Source organism: Cnephaeus nilssonii (assembly GCF_951640355.1).
Source record: "Cnephaeus nilssonii genome assembly, chromosome: 14".
NCBI lineage: Eukaryota > Metazoa > Chordata > Mammalia > Chiroptera > Vespertilionidae > Cnephaeus > Cnephaeus nilssonii.
In genome coordinates this window covers 18,617,048-18,643,994 of record NC_137085.1, presented here as the reverse complement: position 1 = coordinate 18,643,994, position 26,947 = coordinate 18,617,048, and the positions used below count along the sequence as shown (strand labels likewise).

General features: G+C 39.6%; 1 protein-coding gene across 1 annotated transcript in view; it reads right to left on the bottom strand.

Annotated features, from left to right (window-relative positions):
- The window catches only part of SVEP1 (sushi, von Willebrand factor type A, EGF and pentraxin domain containing 1), a 152,712-nt gene that overhangs the window by 20,630 nt on the left and 105,135 nt on the right, over positions 1–26,947 (bottom strand). Inside the window, exons 29-40 of the mRNA XM_079789802.1 lie at positions 26,540–26,663; positions 25,724–25,894; positions 24,427–24,600; positions 23,886–24,005; positions 22,527–22,703; positions 22,218–22,302; positions 21,129–21,320; positions 19,961–20,128; positions 12,752–13,424; positions 8,039–10,824; positions 6,909–7,134; positions 3,678–3,833 (exon numbers count right to left, since the gene is read on the bottom strand). Coding sequence (XP_079645928.1) covers positions 3,678–3,833; positions 6,909–7,134; positions 8,039–10,824; positions 12,752–13,424; positions 19,961–20,128; positions 21,129–21,320; positions 22,218–22,302; positions 22,527–22,703; positions 23,886–24,005; positions 24,427–24,600; positions 25,724–25,894; positions 26,540–26,663 — 5,052 coding nt within the window. The remainder of the gene's footprint in view (positions 1–3,677; positions 3,834–6,908; positions 7,135–8,038; positions 10,825–12,751; positions 13,425–19,960; positions 20,129–21,128; positions 21,321–22,217; positions 22,303–22,526; positions 22,704–23,885; positions 24,006–24,426; positions 24,601–25,723; positions 25,895–26,539; positions 26,664–26,947) is intronic.

Here is a 26,947-nt window from a genome sequence, read left to right as displayed (position 1 = left end):
TACTTTGGTTTTTATTTGGATTCACTGATGTCTTTCACCCTTATTCATCTATTCAAAATATTTTCTCTAAGCTTTCAGATTAATTACTGACAAATCTTTACCTGTTAAAATTCCATTGACTTTGATGGAATGACACTGTCCTGATTTTCCAAGAAAATAATTCATTCTATAAAATGAAATGTTCCCTAAATGATGTATTCATTATTTTCTTCTTATTGAAAAACCAATACGTGTTCATTATAGAAAGTTTGGAACATAAAAGAAAAATAGAAGGGTTTCCAGGATTCTTCATCCAGAGATAAACACCATTAATATTTGCTATACTTTTTCTAGGCTAATGTACTTACGTATGCACAGGAAAATATACTATTTTAGCTTGTGAATTATTTTTTTAAATTAATTTTGAGGAAGTATATGCCAAGCCTTAAAATCCAGCTAACTCCCCAATGATGTGGGCTCTTCAGAGTAGACTATACTCAAGTAGTTAATTTTAATTAATAGCTTAGTATTTTTCTCAGTAATATTTTCCTTGTTCTCTTTCCTCTAATGATTTGAATGATAATATTCTGTTTTGACTATGATGATTTTTATGCCAGTAAAAACTCAAATATATTTTCTGTAACTATTGATGTAAAAAATCCAACACCATCTGTTGACTCCCTCCTCAATAAGCTGTAAATTTTATGATACTGTTCCTTCTTTCTTTTTCTCTGTTTCTGTTCATATCTTGCTTTGATGAATGGAGCTGGAATTTTAGATCTAGATTAGCATTAAATTATTATTTTTAATGTACCTGCTTAATCAACAATTAGGTTAATTATATTAAGTTTTAGAATCAAAGCAACCACTTTATTGCTCACTAGCAATGGTTTTATAACATGACCACCCCATTTTTGAGTTTTGTATTTTCATTTATTCTCCAGTTGCCTACAGTAATTTTTATTTCAATAAGATTGGATGCATAATAAAATGTTTGAGGTTTAGATAGCTCCAAAGAGTACCTTACATATAAATGACATCTTATTTACATAGTCAAATAATTTAACATCAGTTGTCCCAATTGCTTTGTCTGATTTTGGTAATAACACAAATACAGAAAGTAATAATAAGTACCTTATAATGAACTCAGACAATGCACAAAGGGCCATGCTCACCACTTTATTTCTTTTATCTCCAGCTCTTGCAGTAACTTTGCAAAAGTGGTTATTGCATTTCTAGCACAGACATGATGAAATAGAGGCTCAGGTGGTTCGGGTGGTTCCCAGAATTTTCATCCAGCAAAAGTGAAGACCAGTAACAGAGGTCTTCCAGGATCAAGTCCCTATTTTTTTTTTTTTTAATTGATTTCAGAGAGGAAGGCAGAGGGAGAGAAAGACGGAAACATCAATGATGACAGAGAATCATTGGCGGGCTGCCTCCTGCACACCCCCCACTGGGGATTGAGCCCACAACTCGGGCACATGCCCTGACCAGGAATCAAACCATGACTTCCTGGTTCATAGGTCGACGCTCAACCATTGAGCCACCGAGGCTGGGCCAAGTCCCTATTCTTAAACACTTTCCCTTCTACTGGCCTTTGGTATACAGGTTACTTGTTAAAAATACAAATCCCGCTTGGCTAGCATGGCTCAGTGGTTGAGGGTCGACCTAGGATCCAGGAGGTTACAGTTTGATACCCAGGTTGTGGAGTGTGCAGGAATAGCCAATCAATGATTCTCTCTCATCATTGATGTTTCTCTTTCTTCCTCTCTGAAATAAAAAAAAAATATATATATATATTAAAAAAAATACAAATCCCCAGGTCCTATTTGGTTTAGAAGGTCTTGGCCTATGAGTATCCACTCCTTTTATAACTCCCCAGGTGATTCTCAAGTAAGTGGCTCTTGGACCACACCTTAAGAAACATAATGAATGGCATGTCTATCCATCAGGAGGCACATAATGTCTGGTTGCCTCTATTTTTTTTCCTGATATGAACAGCTTTGATGATGATGGCCTAAACCCATTAATTGGCATGAGTTGCAAATTCTTGGATTTATATTCTATAATTTGTTACCTGGAATACTTATCTAAAGGAGAACTTCCCCTTCATCTACTATTGGATTATCTAGCAGTCTGGGTAGTATGGAAAAACATTCTTCCCTTTTTGTTGTGTGTTTTCAAAATAATGAGTTTGTTCATTACCAAGACATTTTTTAGCATCATCATAGGTCTAGTATTAGTCACGACACATTTGATGTGTTTCAGTCCATTGAAGTTACTACCCTATTGATGCCAAAATGGCCTCTTTTTTGGTCTGTGGGAGCCTTGTTCAGTTGGCTCCTCAGTTTCTGTAAACTGAGCTACCGTGGCCGGGCCAAGTCCCTTGTTAAAAATACAAAAATACCTTTGGTAGGTTCTCTCCTGTCTCATGTTACAAGATTTTCTAAGCGAATCTTTTACATTTCTTGTCCCAGACCTGGAATCAGTAATTTCTGCAAGTACCTGGATATTAATGTATTTTTAAAAAGTTTCTCAGGTAATTCTAACGTGTAATGTGGAGTGAGAACAACTGCTACAGCACCTCTCTCAATTTTGCAGTTAACACCAGGACATTCCCCAAAATTACCTACTTCCTCAAATGTAATGACCCACCAGTTTTCTACATATTTGTTTAAATCTTATACTACTTTTTTTTCCTTAACAAATTGCAAAATTAATACTCGCACATGAAGAACAACTGGTTTTCAAAAACAACTTTCCAATTGCAACCAACTGTTATATCATTATCTTTTCTTTCTTATAATTTTTCAATCTTTTGAAGAATTTGAGCAAGATCCATATAAGCTCGGTTCCAGTTGTTCATGGGCCTATCTTATGACAATTCTCTGATTGTGTGGCCAGAAAATGGAATGCACTGTACAAATTTAACAGACCACTGGCAATGAATAGTTCTGCAAAACCTACATTTAAATACCACTACAATAATAAAAGCAGGGAGGAACAGTTTCCTGAGAAACCAGATGACAACATTCTGTAATGTAGGACAGATTTCTTAAATTTCCAAGTTTGATGATATCGCCATGCTTTCATCAAAATTGACTGCAGCCTTCCCACCAAAGTAATTAGGGAGGCGGAGGTGCTGCTGATGGGGTTTGAATATGACAAACCAGGAGTGGTCATGAGACCTAACCTGGTCCTTGGTTTGAACTGCTATGAGGACTTTTCAGGCCAGATCTGCCATGTGGGAACCTGGCATCTCCATCAGGAACCTGTCTAGGTGTTTGAGCCCACTGCTTGAGGAAATCCTAGCCTTGCATACCTAAATCCCTATCCTATGGTCACCTCCCCCTGGTGACAGATGGACTGCCTGTTGCAGAGTCTGACCAACAGACAACGGGCAGAATACGACCAATAGACGGCTGAAACGCAGGCTTACAGTATCAGTCTTATGGTTGGCATACTAACTGCTCCCTTTTCATGGCTTTGATTTTTTTTTTAATTCAAGACTTATTTTGCTTTTTAGAACTGCAAGTCACCTTGAATATTTCTTGTAAAGTATTAGGGTAAAAGGCAACAAAGTATAAAGGAATATTTTAGGACCAAAATGAGTGAAACAAATCAGTGCTAGTACTAAACATGTTCCTAAGGAGGCTGGAAAAACAAATTAATTCTGGTTAGACAGTTTGTTTGCTCACCTCTAATTCATAGCCGGGCTCACACTGATAAATCACCGTGCTTCCAAAGCTGTACGTACTGCCAATCACAAATCCATATTCTGGACTTTCAGGTTTCCCGCAAGAAACTGGACTGCACGATTCATCAGAAAATGGTGGCTCCCAGGTGCCATCAAGCTAAGTAACAAATACCAAGTTGTGAGTTGTATTTAGGAGTTAAATTATATGAATGAGGAAATATGTCAATATTGATTGCATAGCAGGATGATCTCCAAAATGGTAGTCAAAAGGACCTACAATTTGGTCCTACTTCTGCTATTTACTGTCTGTGGCCTTAATAAACACCTTAATCATTATATAGTTTTTATAGTCATTACTAAACAATTTTGGACATTTCTTAAACATATAAAACAAGCATTTTCTTCCTAATAAAATCCATTAAAAAACCAGTAACAGCAAGGAGTATGTTTTCATTATGATGCATGAGGGCTGGGTGATTGATACAAACATTCTGTGACATACCAATGCACCCTTGTATTTCACAAAATTCTACAGTGTATTTTAAAGTTTATGAGAAAAGGCAAATTTTAGGCATACCACTCCAAGTTTAAGCAGATGGCTTCCATTTCTCCATTCCAACTTGAATACTTGAAAACATTCTATTATATATTTTGGAGTGGGTCACATAGTTAAAAAAAAAAATATATATATATATACACATACACCCATATACTTTATTTCCCGACCATCATGGTCAGAATGAACATTTCTCAGCCCTCTATTTAGGTAAAGTGAAGTATGCACAGATATTTCCTTAGACTATTATTCTCTTGCTAATAGTTTTGTCTTCTTTGAGGAAATGGTTCATGAGTTGGATAACTGTCTAAAACAGGATTTGAGGCAAAGCCTTTTATTATACATATCAGCAAGAAGTAATTATGTATACATATATGCCTGCATCATAATCAACCATTCCCCTAATGTTGGAAATATAAATTGTACCTAATTTTATACTATATATAGTGCTTCAATATTTCTGAATTAATCATTCTAGGTATTTCTAGTAACTTTTAAAATGAGATAATATTGTTTTATTCAGCTATATCTGGAATTTATTTTGGTACATTTTAATTTCCTCCCTAATGGTAACTTAATTGTATCAAAATAATTTGTTTACTAATTATTCCTTTCTCTACTGCCTTGTGATGATCTACTTTATTTATTTTTTTAAAAATATATTTTTATTGATTTCAAAGAGGAAGGGAGAGGGAGAGATAGAAACATCAATGATGAGAGAGGATCATTGATTGGCTGCCTCCTGCATGCCCCACACTGGGGATCAAGCTCACAACCCAGGCATGTGACCTTGACAGGGAATCGAACCTGGGACCTTTCATTCCACAGGCCGACACTCTATCCACTGAGCCAACCCAGCTAGGGCGTGATGATCTACTTTTGACTCATTTCTTCTCTTTCATTTGTTTTTCATTTTACCTAGTTTTACACCAATACCACACTGATAGGAGTTCTGTAATTCTGTAATTTATCTTAATTTCAGGAGGAGCTGCTCCTATTTAGTATTCATTTTCCAGAATTCATATTGATCTTTTCATGCATTTGTTTTATGAACCAAAGGACCATTTTGTTATATTACAATAAAATATTTTTAGGCACCGAATATAGTTTTATACAATGTATACATTTAAACGGTTAGAAAGGGTCTATTTACACCAAAAACTAAACCAAAACTCAACTGAGTGAAGGTTAGGGGTCATACTATGTGTGGAGAAAGTAAATAAATTACTGACTTGGAAAAAACGAGCATAGACACCTGTAAGGCAGGGTCCTTCGGGGCACGTGAGAGGCCATCTCCTCGTGCACACACTCTCAATGGGAGAACACTGAGTTGATTCTCATAAGTATGCTGAGGCTTTGCTTGGTTCAGAAAGCTCAGAGTCTTTGAAAAAGTTTCCCTTCAAACTGCTTCATCTCTAAATCTAAGCGGGAACATCTGGAACTCTACCGATTTTGAGAGCATGGCCACTTTGATGTTCCTGTTCCCGGTAATGTTTGCTTTTAGGCTTGGCAGCAACCAAGCATTGAATATGCATGATTTACAAATGGGAAACTGGAAGGAGAAGGAAGTAGTTCTCAAGTCCCTCCTTATGGCAGGCATATACTACACACTTCATTACATTAAATAATGCAATCCTTTCAATGGCAGATATATGTAAAAAAGAAAACAAGTTGGAGCAATATAAGGTCACAGAGCCTAAAAATATTTGAGATGAAGTTCAAAGGCATGTTTAATGGAAAAGCCACTCTATACCATGCAGCATTCCTCCTCCCCCTACCCCAAATTCCAGCAAAGAAAGACCATATCAATGATTTATTTTTCTTTCTTTGGTACAACTTCAGGAAGCCAGGAGAAGGGAATGCCCTAGGGAGTTGGCTGCCTTTGGTGCTGAGCTAGGCACTTTCCCTCGTTATCTATATAGCTTTTCATACTGACCATACAAGATATGCTTTACTATACATTTTCATTTCTTTTTTTTAAATACTCACTTGAGGATATTTTTCCATTGATTTTTAGAGAGAGTGGAAGAGAGGGAAAGACAGAGAGACACATAGATGTGAAAGAAACACATCGACTGGCTGCCCCCTGCATGCACCCGGACCAGGGCCTGAGCCAGGAGCCTGCAACCGAGGTACGTGCCCTTGACTGGAATTGAACCTGGGACACTTCAGTCCGCAGGCCAATGCTCTATTCACTGAGCCAAACGGGCTAGGGCTCTATACATTTTTCTAGTAAGGAAACTAAAACCCAGAAATTTTAAGTAACTTTCTTAAAGTCACACATCTCAAAAGTAGCAGAATCAGAACCTGACTCCAATTTCTGTCTGTTTCTGCAGCCTCGGATCTTTCTACTAGAACTGGAAACCTATTTGGAATCATCAGGGCTCATTTCTATACATAGACTCTTCTGAATGTCTATGTGTAGACTATATAACCATATGGTTAATTTTTCCTGAATATCTTGTTATAGATATTTTAATATTTGCCTCTTTTTATTGAACTCTACCTTGGCATTTTCGTTAGTTTAAAAACAGGAATATTGGAAAGATATATTTTATTATATTTCTACCAAAAGACTTCTCAAATCCTTTGACATGATTGGAAACATGAGGCATCTTCTTGTGTTGATATTTATCAATGAGTTACACTTACACATTCTAATTAAGACAATCTTACCCGACATGTCGATATGTTAACTCCCTCATAGGTGTAGCCTTCTGCACATGACACAGAAACTTGCTGATTCACACTGAAATCATCCCCATGAACAAGGACACGTGTGATGTTTGCTGGCAGAGAACATTTTTTGGGACTACAGGAGATTCTCTCAGGGGACCAACGGCCATCTTTCTGACAGGTGAATGTGTCTATGTCTGTATCCATCATATAACCTTCCAGACATCTGCAATAGACAGGCAAAAATAAGTGCCTTAAAGAGAGGACAATGCTGCTGGTGATCTGTTCTTGAATGTAAGACGCTGTTATAAGGCTCAGTAGGTATTTTGTATGCTATACCAAAACTGATGCAAGCATCAGGTGGAGGCATTGCCATGCAAAAACACCAACATGATAACCAGACCAACCCTCTGTTATCCACGTTAAGGATTAGCCAAGATTAAAGTTGCTTGAAATGTTGTTATTATTGCCCTTCATTGTAGATAATCACACTACTGAATTCCTGTTTATTCTAAAACAGCTAACAGTTCAAGAAATTCTAGACAAAGTCCAAAGTAGACTCAACTACTAGTAAGAATATAACATAATTAATATTTATTGGGTATTTACTTTGTGCCCAGCACTGTTCTAGGTCCTTTACTTAGGATACTTCTTTAAATCCTGATTATTAGGTACTATAATGTCACAGTAGTGTGGCTGTTCAAATTTAAATCAACCTGGCTCTAAAACTCTATGATTTAAAAATTTTGCATTTATTTATTCAGCAAATACTTACTTATTAAATTCCAGTCACTGTTCTAAGTGCTCTACAAATATTAACTCATTTAATACTCAAGTCAACCCTATGAGTAGGTACTACCATTATCTTTATTCTCATTTTGTAGATGATGAAACTCACACAAGCAAGCTGAGATTTCTACCTAGAGAATCTGGCTCTAGAATTAAATAATTTAATTAGCTAACATTTATTAGGTGGATATGTGTTGTTGTTTTTTAAATTTCACAAATTACAGGCCAAGTAGGAGTCAAACTTGGAGCAATCGTTTCTCTATTAAGTGATTTTGACCAATCACTTTTCATTTACAACTCTTTTTCCCTCATCTATTGGAAACTTTGAGCCATGGTCTTACCTGAGTTTCACTATACTTTCATAGGTGTGTGCCTCTCCAATTGCCACTGCATTGGCAACAGACGGCGGGGGTCCACAGGACAGGGGCTGACAAACTGGGTAAGGCGGGCTCCACATCCCGTTCTCGGTGCAAATCAAATCTGAACTGCCCTGGATGACATACCCAGGTCTGCAGCTGTAAGTTATCACATTTTCCTCCAAAGAGTCACTCTCACTGATGAATGCATTTGGTATTGTTGGTAGAGAACCACAAGACATGTGTTCACAGCGGGGGAAGTCAGAGCTCCACTGGCCATTGGCTTCACAGGTGATTTCAGAAGGTCCCAGGAGCTTGAAGCCTTTAAAGCACTGAAGCTGAGCTGTTTTTCCACAATCCACATCTGTTCTGTTGACAGTTCCACCTTGAATGACTGGTGTGACGCACTTGCAAGGCTGGCAAGAAGGTGGGCTGCCACTCCAGGAGCCATTGGAGAGACACCTTCTTGAAGGGCTTCCATGGAGTTTATAACCGGAAAGGCACTGATACTGTATATGCCCCCCATGATAAAAGGAAAAGCCATTAGGGAAGCCATGGGAAAGATCTTCAGGAGGCCCACAGTTAACTGGTTTACAGAGAGGAAACTCGGCATCCCAGTTCCCATCTGATTGACAGGTGAGTTTTGGAGCACCATGCAACACGTAGCCCTCCTGACAGCGGAACACCACTTCCTTCCCAAAGCCATACTCCAGGCCATCCATCACCCCATTTGCCACCTGGGGTGGGGTGGCACAGTTGACAGGCACACAGATGGGAGTGGTTCCACTCCAACTTCCATTGGCCAGACAAACACGACTCCTGGCTCCCTCAAGTAAGAACCCTATATGGCAAATGTACTCAACCTCTTTTTGGAATGTGTACTCATCTCCTCTCACCTGGCCATTGGCTAAGATTGGGGGTGAACGACAGTCCACAGGAATGCAAACTGGCTCATTCCCATCCCAATTTTTATTTTCTTGGCACGTTCTCCTCTCAGTGCCATTCAACACATACCCAGGATCACATTCATAGTACAACACGCTCAGGTATGTGTAGTTGTTTCCTTTGATGGAGCCATTTGTAACTGGACTTGGCTTTTTGCATGCAATGGCCTCACAGTGTGGGGAAGCACCACTCCACTCTTTATTCTGTAGACAAAGTCTTATGTCGGAGCCCACCAGAATGTGTCCGGGTTTGCAGCTATACTGGACGGCACTGCCCATGGTGGTCTCTGAAACATGCAAAAAGCCATTTTCAGGAGCAACAGGCAGGTCACATTCAATTGAAATGCAGGATGGTGCACTGCTGTTCCAAGTTCCATCTTCCTGGCAGATTAGCACAGGGTTCCCCAAAAGTTCATAACCTGGATTACAGGTGTATGAGACCATGGAGCCATGTAGAAAGTTTGTTGAAAGTGTAGCAGGAGTTGAGTTTTCCCAGGTTTTAGCCATTGCTTCCAGATAATGATGAGGGTGAGGAGTCAGATATGGAACTTCCATCATATCTTCCTCTTGGTCAAAATATCCCTGACCATCCTTGAGCTTAGTATAGCCTCCAAAGTCAATTTCAGGAGGGAGACCACAGTCTACAGGTTCACATGTTGGGATGGAGCTTGACCAACCTGACTCTTCACAGGTATGCATGGCATGACCAGCCATCTGGAATCCAGGGAAGCAGCTGTAGATGATCATGGAACCATAGCTATAATCTGCACCTTCTACAAAGCCATTATCAATGGGTTGTGGGGGGTCACAGTGGACGGCACTGCAAGATGGGACATCCATATCCCAATCACCTGTCTCTAAACAGGTCAAGGTCCTGGGACCTTCGAGCCTGAAGCCTTGGTCACAAGAGTATGTGATGGTTTGTCCAGAGTATAGGTTTGTGTGAGAGAATTGTCCATTCAAAATCTCCTTGGGCTTTGGACACTCAATGGGTTTACATGTTGGTTTGCCTCCAAGCCAGTGACCATTTTCTCCACAAAGGATGGTAGTATTTCCCACCAACTCAAAACCTGGCCTGCAGGTATAGAGAGCTGTGCTGAGATAGACAAGACCATGCACATCAATGATGCCATTGAGGATTTCCTCAGGTTGGGGGCATTCCACTGGGACACATTCTGGCAGTGGAGAGCTCCAGGTACCATCAGCTTGGCAGAGGGTGGTAGGATCTCCTCTTAGGAAAAACCCATCCACACATGAATAACTGACGGTACTTCCGAAATGAAGAGCAGAAGCAGGAGCAGGGACACCAAAGGCAATTAGGGGAGGTGGGAGGCAAAGAACCATCTTACAAACAGGAAAAGAATCATTCCATTGCTGGGATGGCAGGCATTTCAGGACAGAGGGGCCCTGGAGGACATGCCCTTCTTTACAGGAGAGCATCACCACTCCCACCTCAGCAGTCACCTCTTTCAGCACCAGCTGGTTTTCCAGGAGGGGTGGATCTGGGCACTTGGTGGGCACACACTTTTGGTTTGGCTTCTTGTTCCATTTGCCAGATTTCTGGCATGTCCAAGAGTTATCACCAATAAGTTCATAACCCTCATTACAGAAAAACTGGACTTTGGACCCCACTTCAAAATTTTCTCCTTTCATGTAGCCATTCTGGATCGGGGGAGGTTTTCCACAGCTGAGAGGGATGCACGACAGAGGGGACTCACTGTGCCAGTGGCGATTGGCTTGGCAGACAAATACAGGACTTCCAATGAGCTTATATCCCGGGTTACACCGATATCTCACTTCACTCTCAAAGATCCTGCCAGTGACATGCTGCATGACAGGGAGAAACAATTAAGTACAATTTGTATGACAGATCATATGATGAACTTAATACATTGAATAGTAAAAACGAACTAAATTAAAATGCCTACTTTAAAATAAATCAATTAATACAAGCAAATAAGGATTTATGTTTTTTTTTTCCCAATAGGTCCAAATGCTTTTTTTTAAATAAGTTCAAAGGACAGTAGGAAGTCAAATTAGGTCATCACTACTGCAGAAATTATTATCACAGTGCTGAGCCCATACGTAAAAGATAAGTACTAAGTGAATAAACTGATGGATGAATTTTTGAATTTTTAAAGTAATACTGAAAATTATGTTACTTGGTAAGTTCAAAAAATCGTGCTGACCAAAGCAACACTATAGTTCATTGTTTTAATCACAAAAGAGTGAACACATAATCAAACATACATTATTTGTTAATTTCATTAGATAATTTAAAAAGCCAATGAAATATTTTTCATGGATATGGTCCTAAAAGTACTGTCAGAGTTTGATACTCATTCTTAATATACTTTTTAAAAATTGCTGCTAAAACACAAACAAGGGAAATTAAAAAAAACACTATTGAACTTTTAAACAGAATACTTGATATTCATGATCTCAAAATTCAAATAAGTAAGTGCATAATTAACAGCTCATTTTTAGGCGGGACGAAAGATGGGTTAGTTATGAAACCTTTAAAAGATTACTATGGGTCTTTGTTGTGAAGACTAGCTTCCATGCTGTAATGAACTTCTTGGTATTTGGACATAATTACTTGTTCATTTTACTTATTTATTGCTTGGGCACCCCTCATATGCGTCAGCATCAGGCCATTACAGATATAACCTGTACTGTTAAATACTACCTGGCACCAGTAGGAGCTCCAGAAATATTTGTTAAATGAATAAAGAAAGAAAGCCTCCTTACATATACTATAATCCTCTTCCAAAGGAAATGTAATGCATTTGAGCAAAATAAATAAAAGCCGTCTTAAATAAATGGCTTTTACTGTTGTTTTGTTGCTTTTGAATATAAAGGAGAACAGGTACTATGTATGTGTTGGCCTTTAAAAAGTGTTCAATTTAAATGTTGTCTATTTAAAATGGCCCTTGTTTTGAGGGAATAGATTTTCCTGCTTTCTTGATGGACTTAATGAGAAGACACATACTAGTGTGAAAGCAGGACATGTGTGGGTCTAATGTAACCCTTTGTCCATCACAGTAAAATTACTTTTAAACCCACTAAAACAAGCCTGCAAGAACTGCATCATAGCGAATAGATGGCTTAATCCCATCTTTTGTCTAAAAACTAGAAATGATAATAGATTTCTTTAGACCTTAAGTTATTTCTATAAAATAAAGTACATATCCATCTTGGAATAACTTCTATAAAGCAAAGTGTATTTTATTGAAGTTGGTTTATTCTAACAATAGTTAAGGTTGAGATACTGCTACAAAGTGCTTCAAATGTCTATATACTAGTAGAATGTAGAAAGCTAATACATTAGAAGGATTCATATCTCTATCACTTTTTCTCCAATATTCACCACCTACGGATTTAGCTACTTCTGTTTTTCAACAATCTGTTCACTGGCCCTGCTTTAAAAAAAGTACATATATTTATATTTATTCTATATTCTATATTCTTGATTTCAGAGAGGAAGGGAGAAGGAGAGAGAGATAGAAACACCAATGATGAGAGAGAATTATTGATCAGTTGCCTCCTGCATGTCCCACACTGGAGATCGAGCCTGCAACCCGGGCATGTGGCCTGACCAGGAATTGAACCGTGACCTCCTGGTTCATAGGTGGATACTCAATCACTGAGCCATGCCGGCCGGGCTGGCCCTGCTTTTGAATCCCAGGTTAGCCACACTGGCTGGCCCTGAAAGTGAAGAAAGCCATGGACCACTTGCTAACCAGTCTCTTACCTCCAGAAAGCCATTCTCAATCTTCGGTGGCTCACTGCACGACACTGGGTGGCATGTAGGTATGGGGCTACTCCACTGTCCTGTGGCTTCGCAGGTGCTCTTCTTCTCCCCTTTGATGTAGAAGCCCCTGTTGCAGCTGTAAGCCACCATGGCCCCAAAACTGTAGTTTGATCCACTCGCATAGCCATTCATGATGCTCGGTGGCTCTCCACACCGCACGGGGATGCACTGGATGGACATGGGGGAGGGGTTCCACTCCCCGCCTCTCATGCATTCAATCTTTGCTGAGGTGTTCAGTATGAAACCTTCCATGCATTTGAAGCTCACAACGGAGCCTGCTGCAAATTTTGCTTTGCTTATAGATTCCAAGATGCTGTAGGAAACAGATGGGGGTTTTTCACAGAAGTGAGCTATACACCGGGGCATGGCCTGACCTTCTGGGGGAACCCACTTGCCCTGGGCATTGCAGAGCAGCTGGGAATTGTCTGCCAGGCTGTAACCATCCGCACAGTAGTAGAATGCAATGTCTCCAAATAACCGATGGGCAGTCTCTGGAGAGGCGTGGTCCACGTGGGGGGGCTCATCACAGGAGACAGCCAGACACTGCTGGTTACTTCCACTCCACTTGCCACTGGCCAGGCATTCAATGGTGTCAGGTCCAGCGAGGGTGTAGCTATGAGATGGGGGGTGGGGTAGGGGGTGGAGGGAAAGAAACAATAAGGATAATATTTGAGAAAAGGTATTTGTGCCTCTTTATTTGATTTTATATTTATTATCTGTCCCACAGCAACTTTACTTTTATTCTTTAAAATAATATTTTCTATTCAGCTTATTGATCACATGACTTTTAATTGGGATATAGAAATATTTCTTGATTTTAATATTCATGCTCTTTCAGAAAGGGAAGTGGATTGAAGATTATTACGATTTAAGGAACTCTAAAACTTGTGACACATGTCTTTAAAAATAAAATGAGTAAGCTATACCCCTGTTTGACTCAATTCAAAATTGGAACTTCATCTGTCTTTAGATGGTTTTAGTTGGTTGATTTTATCACTAGTCTTTGAAACAATCTCTTATGAGCCATATGTAGCCTACATATAGCTCACAGTTACACACTTACTTATATTCAATGAACTTTAAAGCAGCGATTATAATTTTAGTCTCCTTAACCATGTGGTTAGCATTAAAAGCTACATTCTACATATGGCTCTGCTATTCAAGCAGAATGAATTATGCTTAATAACTCTCAGTCTTTTTGTACAAGGTGGTTACCCATATATGACATACTTGCAAAAATCTTAAATTATTCTCAAGTGCTCCCTCAATGAAGTAGAACAAAATAGTAGGGTATGCAGTATTAGAATAATTATATCTGAGTCATTCTTAGTTTTATTCTCACTTTCTTACTGAAGGGAAAGGTGATCAGTCTATCATTTTGATATTAATAAAGGGTGAGGGGACCAAAATAATTTGGTACCTAATTTAATCTGTTTAGACATACTAATTTCTTCACTTTATAGATGAATGAATGATTATGTAGACAGGTTAAGAAACCTGCCTAGAGTCACACAGCTGCAAGCAGCAGAGTTAGGATCTGAAGTTAGTTTATTGGATTCTAACACTTATACCTTTTCATGACATTGTTCTGTCTCTTTTCCTCTTCTAAATGAGGTTGCTTAGACTGAAACTTGTGGGCATCCTTTGGAAACTGTATTGCCTTATTACAACTACAAATTATTTGACCCACCTTTCAGGAAAGATTCTCAAGTCATTAGTTAGCAAACATTCTCGTGAGGTCCCAATGAGTTTTATAAGAAATTAGCTATTATAGAGAGGTTGGAATTCCTTCACCCTAGCAAGCAAGGTTTATGAAATCTATGAGATCAAGGGGAAAATGATAGAGCATCAGCAGAAGTGTGTGCATCCACCCTACCTATGATCACATATGTTACTGTCTCAAAATGAACACTCTCCACACCTCCGATAGCTGAGCTCTGCCTCCAATTAGAGTCTGCTGCATTCATTGTTTTGGATAAGCATCATTCTTTGTATAAGAATCTGAGCCTAATACATTTTTAGATGGCTTCTGTCTTAAAGGATCCAGGAGGTATACAAAAACAATATCCTAAAAACATAATTTTATTATTAAAAAAAAACATTATCCAAGGCCTGAGTGCCCAGGTTCTACTACTTCTGTGTAGCATGTGCTCTGGGTAAAAATTCCATTGGTAGAGGCTCCTGATGTTTTATAGCACAATTTACATCCCTTGCACACTTTGAACCATGCATCATTACTGTCATGGGTCCCTTGATGTTGCTAGCATAAGTCATTGGCTAAAATGCACAGACATCACCTGAGACATCCCTGATTTATTAGGATCCATCATGCCATCTATAAAACGCTTCCTTTAATTAATAGGACCAGCTGTTCTGTGGCAGAAGCATCTGCCTCCAGAACCTTCCTTATTCCTCAAAGCCTCTTAAGGACACAAGAACTGTGTTTTGTAATTTGGCAGGACTCTGTTAGACCTCTGATCTCTCATCTTCTGGAAAATCTCCACCAACCATTCCTCCCTAGTGGAAAATCACAGCAAAACTCTTCTGTAATGGAATGGAAAATTACCACTAAATACATAGATTTTGAATAAATGAATTTAAAGGATGCATTTTTGATACTACCCATGATTTCTTAGGTCTTATATTATTTCTTTTTCTGACCTACAATCTTGACTTTTCTTTATGATTCTCAGTCAACATATAGTCATTAAATAATTTAAGGGCCAACCTATGTGCTAGAGTCACTTACATACTTTAACTATCATGCTATGTGCTAGACTTACTTCCTTAGTGCACAGATGCAACACGAATACATTTACTTGTTTACACATCTGCGCCACTCCCCACCCCCATTACCTGCTGCATTGTAGGCCCCTTCACACATAAAGTGGTTGCTTAAAGGAGAAGTAATTGATTCTATCCTAAGAATGAAAAGAGGAAGGCCTCATAGAAGAAAGGCTTTTGAGTGGAGTCAGAGAGAAGTTGGAAAGGAATCATTCGAGGCAGAAAAGTAACATGAGCAAAGAAATGGGAGTATGATAGAGCTGGGCCATCTGAGAACTTACAAATAGTTAGAAAAGCGTATGAACCCCCAGAAAAGGAAGTGGTGAGCACTAGAAGTGTGTATTTTGACGGATTGTGACGGTTGATGGGCGGAGATGTAGTAGGCACAGATTAACTGGAAGTGGTTTTTGACAAGAATCTTAGATTTTATCAGACAAAATGTCACTAGAACAGAAAGCTATTTAAGTGGTTTATTAACCACATGACCTAAAGAGTATCGATGCATAGAAGTAAGCTAGGTGGGAGTTTCGCATGTTGGTGAAAGCCACAAAACTCTGTCCTTAGCCTAGGCGTCCACCAGTTTGTAAGCAACCCATAACTATTGGGTAGGGAGAAAGAATTGTTTTAGGCCAGTTCAATGTTTCTAATTCTGCAAGGCAATATTTAACAAAGAGAAGTGCCGATCTGAGATTGAGCTGGCTGACATGTCTGTCTTCCCCGACCAAATGTCTGTCTCCCAACGCTGCAAGTTTGGCCCCTGAGCCAGAGTGGAGCTTCATTTTCCAGTCATGGAAATGTGTGGAGCGGCTGGGATTCTTCCTGAAGCCTCCTAATGCGCTCCAATGAACGAGCTGTAGGAGAACCTGGTACCAAGCTGGCACTACTTGAATGGTTTGCCTTTCAAAGCAGCAGAGACATTTATGGAGTGGCTTCAAGAGTGGAGCTAAAGCCAGTGCTTTAGATGAGATAATATCTTTTTAAAAATATTTTTTTCAGGGAGAGAGGGTGGAAGGAAGAGAGAGAGAGAGAGAAGAGAGAGAGAGAGAGAGAGAGAGAGAGAGAGAGAGAGAGAGAGAGAGAGAGAGAGATATTTGTTGCTCCACTTATTTATGCATTCATTGGTTGATTCTTGTATATTCCCTGATCAGGGATGGAACCTGCAACCTTGAAATAAGGACTAAAAGAAAGACACAAAATATTATTTAAAAAGAAGAGACTATATAAAAATAAATATTTGAAAAATAAACAAATAGAAATTCTAAAACATATAGAAAATAATTTCTGAAAATTAATGGACACATTCAAAAATAGATTACACATAGTAGAAAGAAACATTAGTGAACTGGAAGAAATATGTGAGGAAATTACCCAAATGTAACAAAAGCTTATAAAGAGATGGAAAATGTGACAGGTCAATAAATATGGAAAATAGAAAGAAAAGGTCCAATATATAACCTAATAAGACAAAAAGAGAGAAGAGAGGAAGTAAAGAAGAAGAAATATTTGATGTGAAACTGGATGAAACTATTTTAAAATTGGTGAAAGACATCCATTCTCAGATGTAAGAAGTGCAATGTGTCCTGGACAAGATGAACAGTGATAAACGCACCATTAGTCACATCATAGAGAAACACCAAACCAACAAAGATTAAAAAAAAAAAAAACCCAACGGAACAACAATTCAACAATTGGTTGATTACAAACTGGTGGACGCCTAGGCTAAGGACAGTGTTTTGTGGCTTTCACCAACATGTGAAATGTTAATCTCAGCACTGTTAACATTTTGGACTAGATAATTCTTTGCTGGGAGGTGAGGAGGGGTGTCCTCTACATTGTAGGCATTTGGCAGTATACCTGGACTCTATCCACTAGATGCTAACAGCACCTTTCCCCCAGTTGTGACAACCAAAAATGTCTCCCGACATTGCCAGATGTTCCTGGAGGGTAATACTGCCCCCAGTGGAGAACCACTAAATTAGCCTGTGATGGAATTCTCAAGAGCAACATTAGTAGTCATAAGGCAAATGGAACATCTTCAAAATGTTTGTGGGGAAAATACTATTAATGTAGACTTGTACACCCAGCTAAACTATAATCCAAGAGCAAGGGTAAAACTATTATTTTCAGACAAAGATTGTATAATTCACTAAGTCCTGCCCAAAGAAAATATAAAGGACAATGCTTTAGGAATTAGAAACACGAAGTCCAAAAGGAAGGAATGGAATGCAAAACAAACAAATGAGAAGCAAAGCCCCAACAGTGATGAAGAGATTAATAAACACATGAGTAGATCTAAGTAAGCATTGACTATATTAAAAATGACTAATTTGGAAAGTTGTAAGAAAAAGGGGAAATAAAATGTAGATAATGATATGACATTTATGATGAGCCCGGTGATAGAAGTTAATGTTTTCCAAGATCTTTGAACTGGTCAGGAAGAAGGAAGAGATACTGAGTATGATCTCAGGGTAGGAAGAATTTCTTGAATTTGGCACACACTAGAAACAGACTATAAAGAAAACGACTGATAAATGTCAAACACTATCTAGCAATGTTAAAAATGTGCAGATCATATGATCCCACAGCTCCAAGTCTTGGTGTCTAGGCCAGAGATATTCTTATTGACATGTGCCAGAAGACATGAGATAGTTCCCATGAAAGTCCTTTGAAAAATTTAAAACCCTCTACCAATGTACAGATTTGTTGTAATGATTTTCATTATTGTCTCTAATTCTTCTTTTAATAAATCCCTTTTGTATAATATATAGATATAACATTAGGCAGATAAGGAACTCTTACGAAATGTTATAAGTGAATGATTAGTGACAAAAATACACGTATGATTTGTGAAGGAGAACAATGTAAATTTTATATACAGTGTGATCTTTAATACTAGAAAATATATGCAAAGACAAAATTCTGGGAAGAAATATAGTAAAATATCACTAACATTTATCTTTAGATAATTTTTTAAAATAAACTTTTATTTTCTAGTTTTATATGGTGACAATGCCTCACTTTTTAAGTGAGAAAAAAAACAAAACGTTGTCAATATTTAGTTATTATTTGGGACATTTATATTTGATAAGATTTCACAAAAATGACTAATTTTTATTAGTCTACGCAGTTTATTCTGAAACAGTTTTTAAATGAGTTTTTAATCTACGAGAGAGAGATGGGGCCATCAGAAGCTAACTCCTGCACTGATAGTTTAATATTAAAGATTTCCTTTTCACTTAAGAAGGTGTTAAGATTTGAGATTTCTGTCTGCTATTTATGCAATTTGCAACAGAATGTCACCACCTGCTGGCAGGCCTGTATTTGTGGGACGGTCTATCCAAGTGAAACAAACTTCAACTTCGATGATTGTACAGAAACTGTACCCTCTCAGATGTGCTCCAATCATAATGATAATGGCAATTTTTGTTGAGTTTATTAATTTTTTCTTGCTAGGCCAAGCATTATGTCATTTTATTCCTTGCATTATCCATAAGAATAATGAACCTTTAATGAACTCATCTGATGTAGGAAATCAAAGCAGAGAGAGGTTACACAGTTTTCCCAAGGCCACACAGTGAGTGAATGCCAGAGCCGAGCTCACAAACCCGGGCAATGGCAACCCTCCTGTGGTTCCTGCTCCCAACTGTGTGAAAAGCAACTGTGGTAAATCTGGAGTGTGAAAGCACGAGGAATGGTGAAAATATTCACTGAGGAAGCAGGCGGGGAAATGTGGGGTCGCCTGGGATTCAATTACCCCTCCATTCTTCCTGGCCTGTCTGAGACCCTAAGCAGATCACCACCCATCCAGAGTGACCTCTCCTTTCTCTGCACCCCCCGGGGCTTTCGTGAGGATCAAATGAGACATTGAGGGTAAAAGCTTTGTAATCTGCATCCTGTATTTTTTTTTTCAAATTCATCTCTGAATTAAAATGAGCTCTTCAAATTCATCTCTGAATTAAAATGAGCTCTTTAAAAATGTAACAGCCTGAAACTGAGTATTTTTTTCTTGAAGACATGTCATCTTTCTGTTGTGATTTAAAGTCTTGCCTTTGGTTTGCAGAGGATAAATGCTTATTTAGCTGTGCTTTTTGCATCGTTAATTAAAGTGTAATGATCTTTTCCACTGCATTGCCCAACGCCCATTACTCAAGGCCTAACTTGATAAATCACTCTAATCCCAAGCAAACATGGTTCCCTCAGGAGAACTTGCTCCCTTTCTGCTGTCAGGGAATAAGAGCATAAAGCTCTCCTCGGCTTTGGCTGACAGCAAATGCAATTTAACGTGCAGTGGAGCCCGTCTCCAAAGTCGGAAGCATCCCTGCCCTCAGCGGCTCCCAATGCTCCTTACCGCACAAGGTTACTCACCCTTCTTTGCAGGTGTAAGAGACCGTGCTCCCCAAAGTGAAGTTACTCCCGGTGATGACAGCATCTTTGATGGCAGGAGGCTCTCCACAGAAGACAAGATGACAGGTAGGTGGCGCTCTGTCCCAGCTGCCAGATGCCGAGCATTCAAGGATGGAAGGGCCCTGTAAGCTACAAGAAAGAATGACACCGCTCTTTCATTGTCTGTTTATTTCCTGCTATGGCACTGAAACAGGAAGGACGTAGAAGAGAACAGGGGACCCCTGAGGAATCTAAATACATGAATATAAAATTTCTTCATATGTTACTGCTTTATATAAAAGGAAGGGGAACCTGAGCAGGCTGTAGACCCTTTAAAACAATGAATGGGCTAAAACAACATAACTTGGTGCAAAATAAAATGTGCTCATTGGTGGTGTTGTAGGGCCCTCTAGACCTTGTGAGGAGGTTACCTAGATCAGAAGGGGTTAGCGGGCTGGCTAGGAGACAGACACCAGGATAACAGAGATGCTCGGGGTCACTGATGTCAAAGGGCACTATCCTGGCCCTGAGCCTGGGATCTGAACTGTGTTGCTCATGACTCTGACCTCTGGTCTCCCTCAGATTTTGCAAACCTCGCATCCTGTGGCATGGCTTATCCATCTTTGCTTGCCAACCGGATTCTGATGGCCTGTATTACTCACTCCACGTTCTGTGCACTTGACCTGTTTCACTTCAGATCCTGTTGCCCAAGTTTCTGATCACAGACTGACTCTCTCCATAGTCCCCTCTGTTTGTGCGCCCCCGGACTCCCCCCGCCCCCCCACCCTATTATTCAAATTACCTTCTTACCGTATTAAGGACCCAGGTCCTTAACTTGACATGCTTTTTATAACATCCCATGTGATGATGAGTATAAGCTTGGTAAGTCATATACCAAAAATCCAGGCCTTGTCTTACACTTCACAACACTTTTTGCCTTCATGTTTAATGTCTAAATGCTTATAGCAATTGAACTAGAGTTTCCAGATGGAATATTTCCCTGGGCATTTACTGTAAGCTGGGCCTCAGGAAGCATACCAATTTGAGAAACTTGTATTGAAAACCAGCCAGTCACATGCAAATGAAACCTACTGAGTAAATGGCGAGTAACGGGTATTATAGGAAGCTTGGCTGGTGTCTGCGGACTTACCTGTATCCACTGTCACAGGAATAAGATGCGGTAGAAAGGTAGGTAAGCCCGCTCAAAACGTATTTCCCATGATTTATATTTTCAGGGCTAGGACACTTGATCGGTTCACACACAGGAGGAGAGTGACTCCAAGAACTGCTAGCAAGACAGGATGATTCTTTATCACCCTCCAGAGTATATCCTTTATTACACCTAAAGGAGATAAAGGAAAAGAACAGAATATAATTTGCTTTACTTCCCATAATTTTATCTGTGCCCAAGCCCCCCAAAAATATTGAGAACTTATTCATACTGAAAGAGTTCTTTTTTCCTACTGAATAATGCTTTGAAATTATTTTTTTTTTATGGTTCAATACTGTACATCATCCCCACAGGAATCTTGCTGGGTGATAAGTAGGACTACAGATTTAAGGATTCGGCTTGCCTCCAGTTTGTGTCATGGATTAGCAGCTACAAACAGAACATTCTTGGTTTGAGAGTGGTCTGGTCTAGTATTAGCCCCTGTAATATTAGATTTGGCGCCAAAGCTCCCTTATTTATTTATTTATTTATTTATTTATTTATTTATTTATTTATTTATATTGATTTCAGAGATGAAGGGAGAGACAGACAGAGACAGAGAGAAACATCAATGATGAGAGAGAATCATTGATTGGCTGCTTCCTGCACGCCCCACACTGGAGACTGAGCCCGCAACCCAGGCACGTGCATGACCGTGAATCAACCGTGACCTCCTAGTTCATAGATTGACACTCAACCACTGAGCCACACTGGCCAGACCAAAGCTCCCCTTTTAACCAAAGATACTAGCTTGCAGAGCTTTCTTACATGGCATCCATTCTTAGAGCTTCTCAAGGAGATGCTGGTGGCAGGAACGGGTTGTGGTCTAGGGATTTAAGGATTCTAGATATGACTACCATCTGATAGATTATTGCATTCAGTTTCTTCATACTACACACAACCCAATTAACTCCATATTAATTCAAAACCTTCCTCTGGGCCTATTCTTCCTCCTTTATCCCAGTATTATATCACTGCCAGCAGGTCACCAACAACTTCTACAATGTCATTTCAATTTTAGATGCTCACCTAAATATCACTTTACTGCCATAGGTAAATGCTGATCCATCAATGGCACCATTTTCTGGAGCAGCTGGTTCACCACAGGAAACAGCTGCGAGGACGGAACACAAACAGCATTGCTTTTCTTAGTGAGGGCGTGCAAAGTCTCTGAAAGTTCAAGGGCAGCTCTAGGTTTTCTTGTCATGTTTACACATAAGCGTAAAAGTTGGGTTTTAGATACTAAGAACATTGACGCAATACAATCCTTGACATTTCTAGCCCTCAAATGTCTAGGATTGCCTAACACCACTGACATGGGGAATTTACTAAACATACCTTCACAATGTGGTATCAGATGGCTCCATTCTCCAGACTCCAAGCACATGATTTTGTTTGCGCCCATCAGCTGGTATCCTTCCTCACAAGAAAATGTGACTTCGGCACCCACTGTGTGAATCTCACCAGAAGAGTGGCCATTTTCTGGATTTCCTGGAACCTTACATTTTATTGGTTCTTGAAAGAGAGAAACAGTTTTGGAGGAACAGTAAGTGGCTTTCACACAACCATCCAAGGTCTCACGGCAAAATAATTCCACTACAGGTTAGGTACCAGTTAGAGCCTGAGGAAAAGGCTTTTGAAGGCAGACACATGAAGGCCAGAGATACGATGAACGATTAGACCAGAAAATATATTTAATAGGCATTTAAACAATATTTTGAAACAGCAAAAAATATATAAAATTTTATCTGGCCGAAAAGGCAGTTATATATTGGGAGGTAGTGGTGGAGCCAGGGCATGGCTTAACCAGGATTCAGTCCCCTTGACTTCCCCTAACCTCATAGCCATCTTTTCAGAGTAATTGACGCTCTCTCAAGCTCATCCAAAGCACATTTAGGAGAAGTCTCCAGCCTCACTATTCAAACAGACTACAGATGGTGAGCCCCTACCACATGCAAATTTGGGGTCAGTCACCACTTCTAGGATGGGAAATAAGTTAAGGGGAGATGTGTGGCTAGCTCTGAGTCACAGAAGTGACTATAATACTTGAATTCTCCAAAAGGGAAGATATATTGATTCAATTTTTCTGAAGAGCACTTAAATGCTAAGAACTTCAAATGAAATGCTCTCAAAAAGTCAATGTATTATAAGACAGATTTTGAGAATTATTCTTTATTATTTTTCTGGTAGTTGCTTTCTCTAATAAATGTAGAAAAATACTGATGAGTGGAGAGATGGGTCAGTATTATCAAAGTTATCACAACATATAGAGATGTGGTAAGGCAAGATGGCTATTTTTTTCCAATGATATTATTCTGTGTGGCTGAGGCAGAAGAAAGATACTGATGATGAAGATGTGATAATGCATCTTTCTTGTTCTGACTGAGGCAGTGGAAGCCATTGGTTATATTTCTAAATTCACCCTATTATTCTTTTACTCTGTAGGCATTTCTTCAATAGTTGGGTGATATAGCTGGCTCTCAGTTTTGTTGTTCAGAACTTGGGAGGTTGGGAGAGGCACAGTGCTAATTTAAAGCACCTTTAGTTGTTACTTATGTGTCTTTTTAAATTTGGTTTATCTTCCCCATCTCCCCTTTGATGCTGAAAATATTGTCTTATTTTCAAATAACATACATTGGAGATATATATAATTGAAAAAATTTAAATAAACTTGCCAATTACACATATACTAGTTACCTGCACAGTGTTTACCATCTCCCGTGTAGTGAGGGTTACACAAGCAAGTGTAGGACCCATTCGTGTTCAGGCAGGAAGCATACTTGCTACAATCGGACCCAAGTGCACATTCGTCAACATCTAAAATGAAGACAGATCACAAAGAGCAAAGTTAATTTTTCTTACGTATCAAGCATTTGTTTTTATTTTTAAATCATTACATATCACTTAATGTATAACACTATATTATCTATATAAATTTTAAATATAATCATAATCACATTCAGATATATAATAAAAGCTATTATTTCTTTAGTTTATAGATGGGTAAGTAGAAGAACAACAACAATATAAAGATACTCTTAATATGGAGCCTAGTAAAAATTTAAACTTTTTTGGCACCTCTGTGGACAGCTGTTTTGCCACTGTGGTTTGCCCAGAGTTTACTGGGATGAGATGAAATTAACAAAGAAATACCATGAGAGAGTCTCAGGGGTTTGGGATGATTGTCTCCCATAGAATTTGAATAAATCAACACAGTAATTGTCAAGATTTATCTCACCAATGCATGATGGTGAAATGCCATTCCAGCTCCCATTATCCGTACAGAACATCCTGGAATCACCCAACAAATAGTAGCCGTTGTTGCACTGGTAGGTCACTGTGCTGCCAGCATGGAAGTCCTCGGCTGAATAAAAGCCATTGTCCAAAGAGGGTGGCAACCCACAGCTAATGCCTATAATGTGACCAGGAAGAACACAACTACATTAGGGACAAAGTGCTTAAGGGGCATTTTCTTTATATTGACAGATAGTTGAGTTAAGCATGAATTTTTCATTGCCCACACACATTAGATGGAGAGTGCTCTAGGGGTGGTAGCACAACCATCATTGAAAACCACCTGAAGTCTAGCTGAAAGATATAAAGAAAAACCCACATCGAGACTGGAAGGAGGGGTAGAGAGGCAGAATGGACTGGTCCCACACCCATGTGTGGCGGTTAATAATTGGGAGGGATATTTTGGCTGCAGAGGTCCCCCTGAGAAGCAAAGGGTCCCAGAACTCTAGGCCCCCAGCCCAGAGTTCTAGTGCCAGGAAGAGAGGTCCCATAATTTCTGGCTATGAAAACCGGCAGGGATTGTGGATGAGTGAGATGGAGGGCTGTTAGAGTCCCAGGCATTTCTCTTAAAGGGCCCACACATGGACTTACATAGACTCACTACCTCTGAGGCCCAGCCACTATGGCAGTAACTCCAAAAGCACCAGGGACAAACCAGAAGAACTAAATTGTTTGGCTTCAGAGTGAGGGCTGGAGGGGCAGTTTTCTCCCAGACAGAAGTGCTGGCAGAGGCCATTCATTGCTCCTTTGCTGAGACCGCCCCCTGCAGGTGCAGGACTGCACCTTTTCTGAGTCTCCATCAACATAGCTAACACCTCGCAGGTGATTCCCTGACAACTCACCCATCAACATTTTGGGCCCACTTAAGCCACTTCCAATGGCATTTCCATATAAGTGACCTGTCTTGACTCTTGCTGCGGACTTTCTTAAAATCTCTTAAAGGTCCAGAAACCCCATACAAGCAACATCTGGCCCTGTACCTCCTGCTAAGTGGCCCACGCCCGGCACTAGCAGCAGCCAGCCTCACTTTGCAGCTTGGTGGTCTCTCTGGATCTTCATTGCCCACCACCCTCCTGGTGCCCAGCATACAGGGCTCATTACACAAAGGAAGCACTCAATGGATGTTTTCTATATTTGCTACTGTAAAGTGTCTAGCTTTTACATAGCATTCCTGAAAAGTGTTCTTATGGTTCCAGTATTTTTCAAGAGGCACTAAAATGCCTTCAACAAAGGCAGCTCACGTTCACAGTGAGGGAGTGGTTGTGTCCACTGTCCTTGATTCAGACAGTACTGCACAGGGTTCCCGACCATCTGGAAGCCAGGTTCACAGGACAGATTCACTCTGGAGCCTGGTTTTAAGTCTACTAATGCAGTCCGCAGATGAGGTATGGATCCTTCTAAGGGTGGGCAATCTGAGGGCAAACAACACATGTAGAGAGCTTGTCAACAACAGTGGAGCATCGCCACGTCAAGGTTTTCAAATTGTATGTTATACCAACATTTGAGAGCCACTCTACTGATATTAAAATCACTGGCAAGCAAAATTGCCAGAAAAAATATTCCAGTCAACAAACAACTTACCCTCTTTCAGGGGGAAATATATATACTTTAAAGGAAATATGATAGGAATAATTAAAATGTTCTTATAAGTTATGAATGTAGGATATATTTAGAAATTTGTTTAAACACATTGAATTTTAGGATGCAGTTTTGATCATTCAGAGTTTGACTATCAAATGTGCAGGTTATAACATCCACTGTGCTACCCACCCCTGGAGGGCTGCTAGCAAGTGTAGAGCCGAGAGAGTGCCCATCTCAAATGGGAGGACAGGACTTCGCTGTTTATTCCACAATTAATTTGTACCCTGTTATTCAGAATGTATTTAGTAGTTAAAAAAAATCCTTTGGATGAAGTTGGGTAAAAATGAACTATTTGTTAACCAATAGACTAAAGGGCACACACTCTTGGATTAACAGAATTTCAAAGTGTCTCCTTTTGCTAGAAACCCAAAGTAGTCAAAGAGATAGTAGAGTCTACGGAAGAAGAAAACTCTAACCGGAACAGAATATGCTCTTGGAATCGATCTTCACTTTCCCCACAATTCCCGACAGGAAGTCAGGCCAGGCTAACACATTTCCTTTAGTGAGCTCCTCTGGGCATGAGGTAGCCAATGATTTCACCTGAAGATTTAAGAACACATCTTTAGATAAACCTTCCTTGTTTCCCTGAGACAGAGTTATTATGTCTTAATGTAGTCCTATTAAAAACATCTGCAGATTTTGGATGGGGTGGGGTGGAGGGAAGCAGGCTTTTGTAAGACATGATTTTGGGGCAACAGGAAAATTCTCTTCTTCACCTCCATCTTTCCCTTTCCCAAATATTTTATGATTGCTGGAAATTCTGAAATTCTATGCAGAGAATTTGTCTAAAGCTTTGCAGTCTGTTAAGGTGCTGTAGAGGTCCC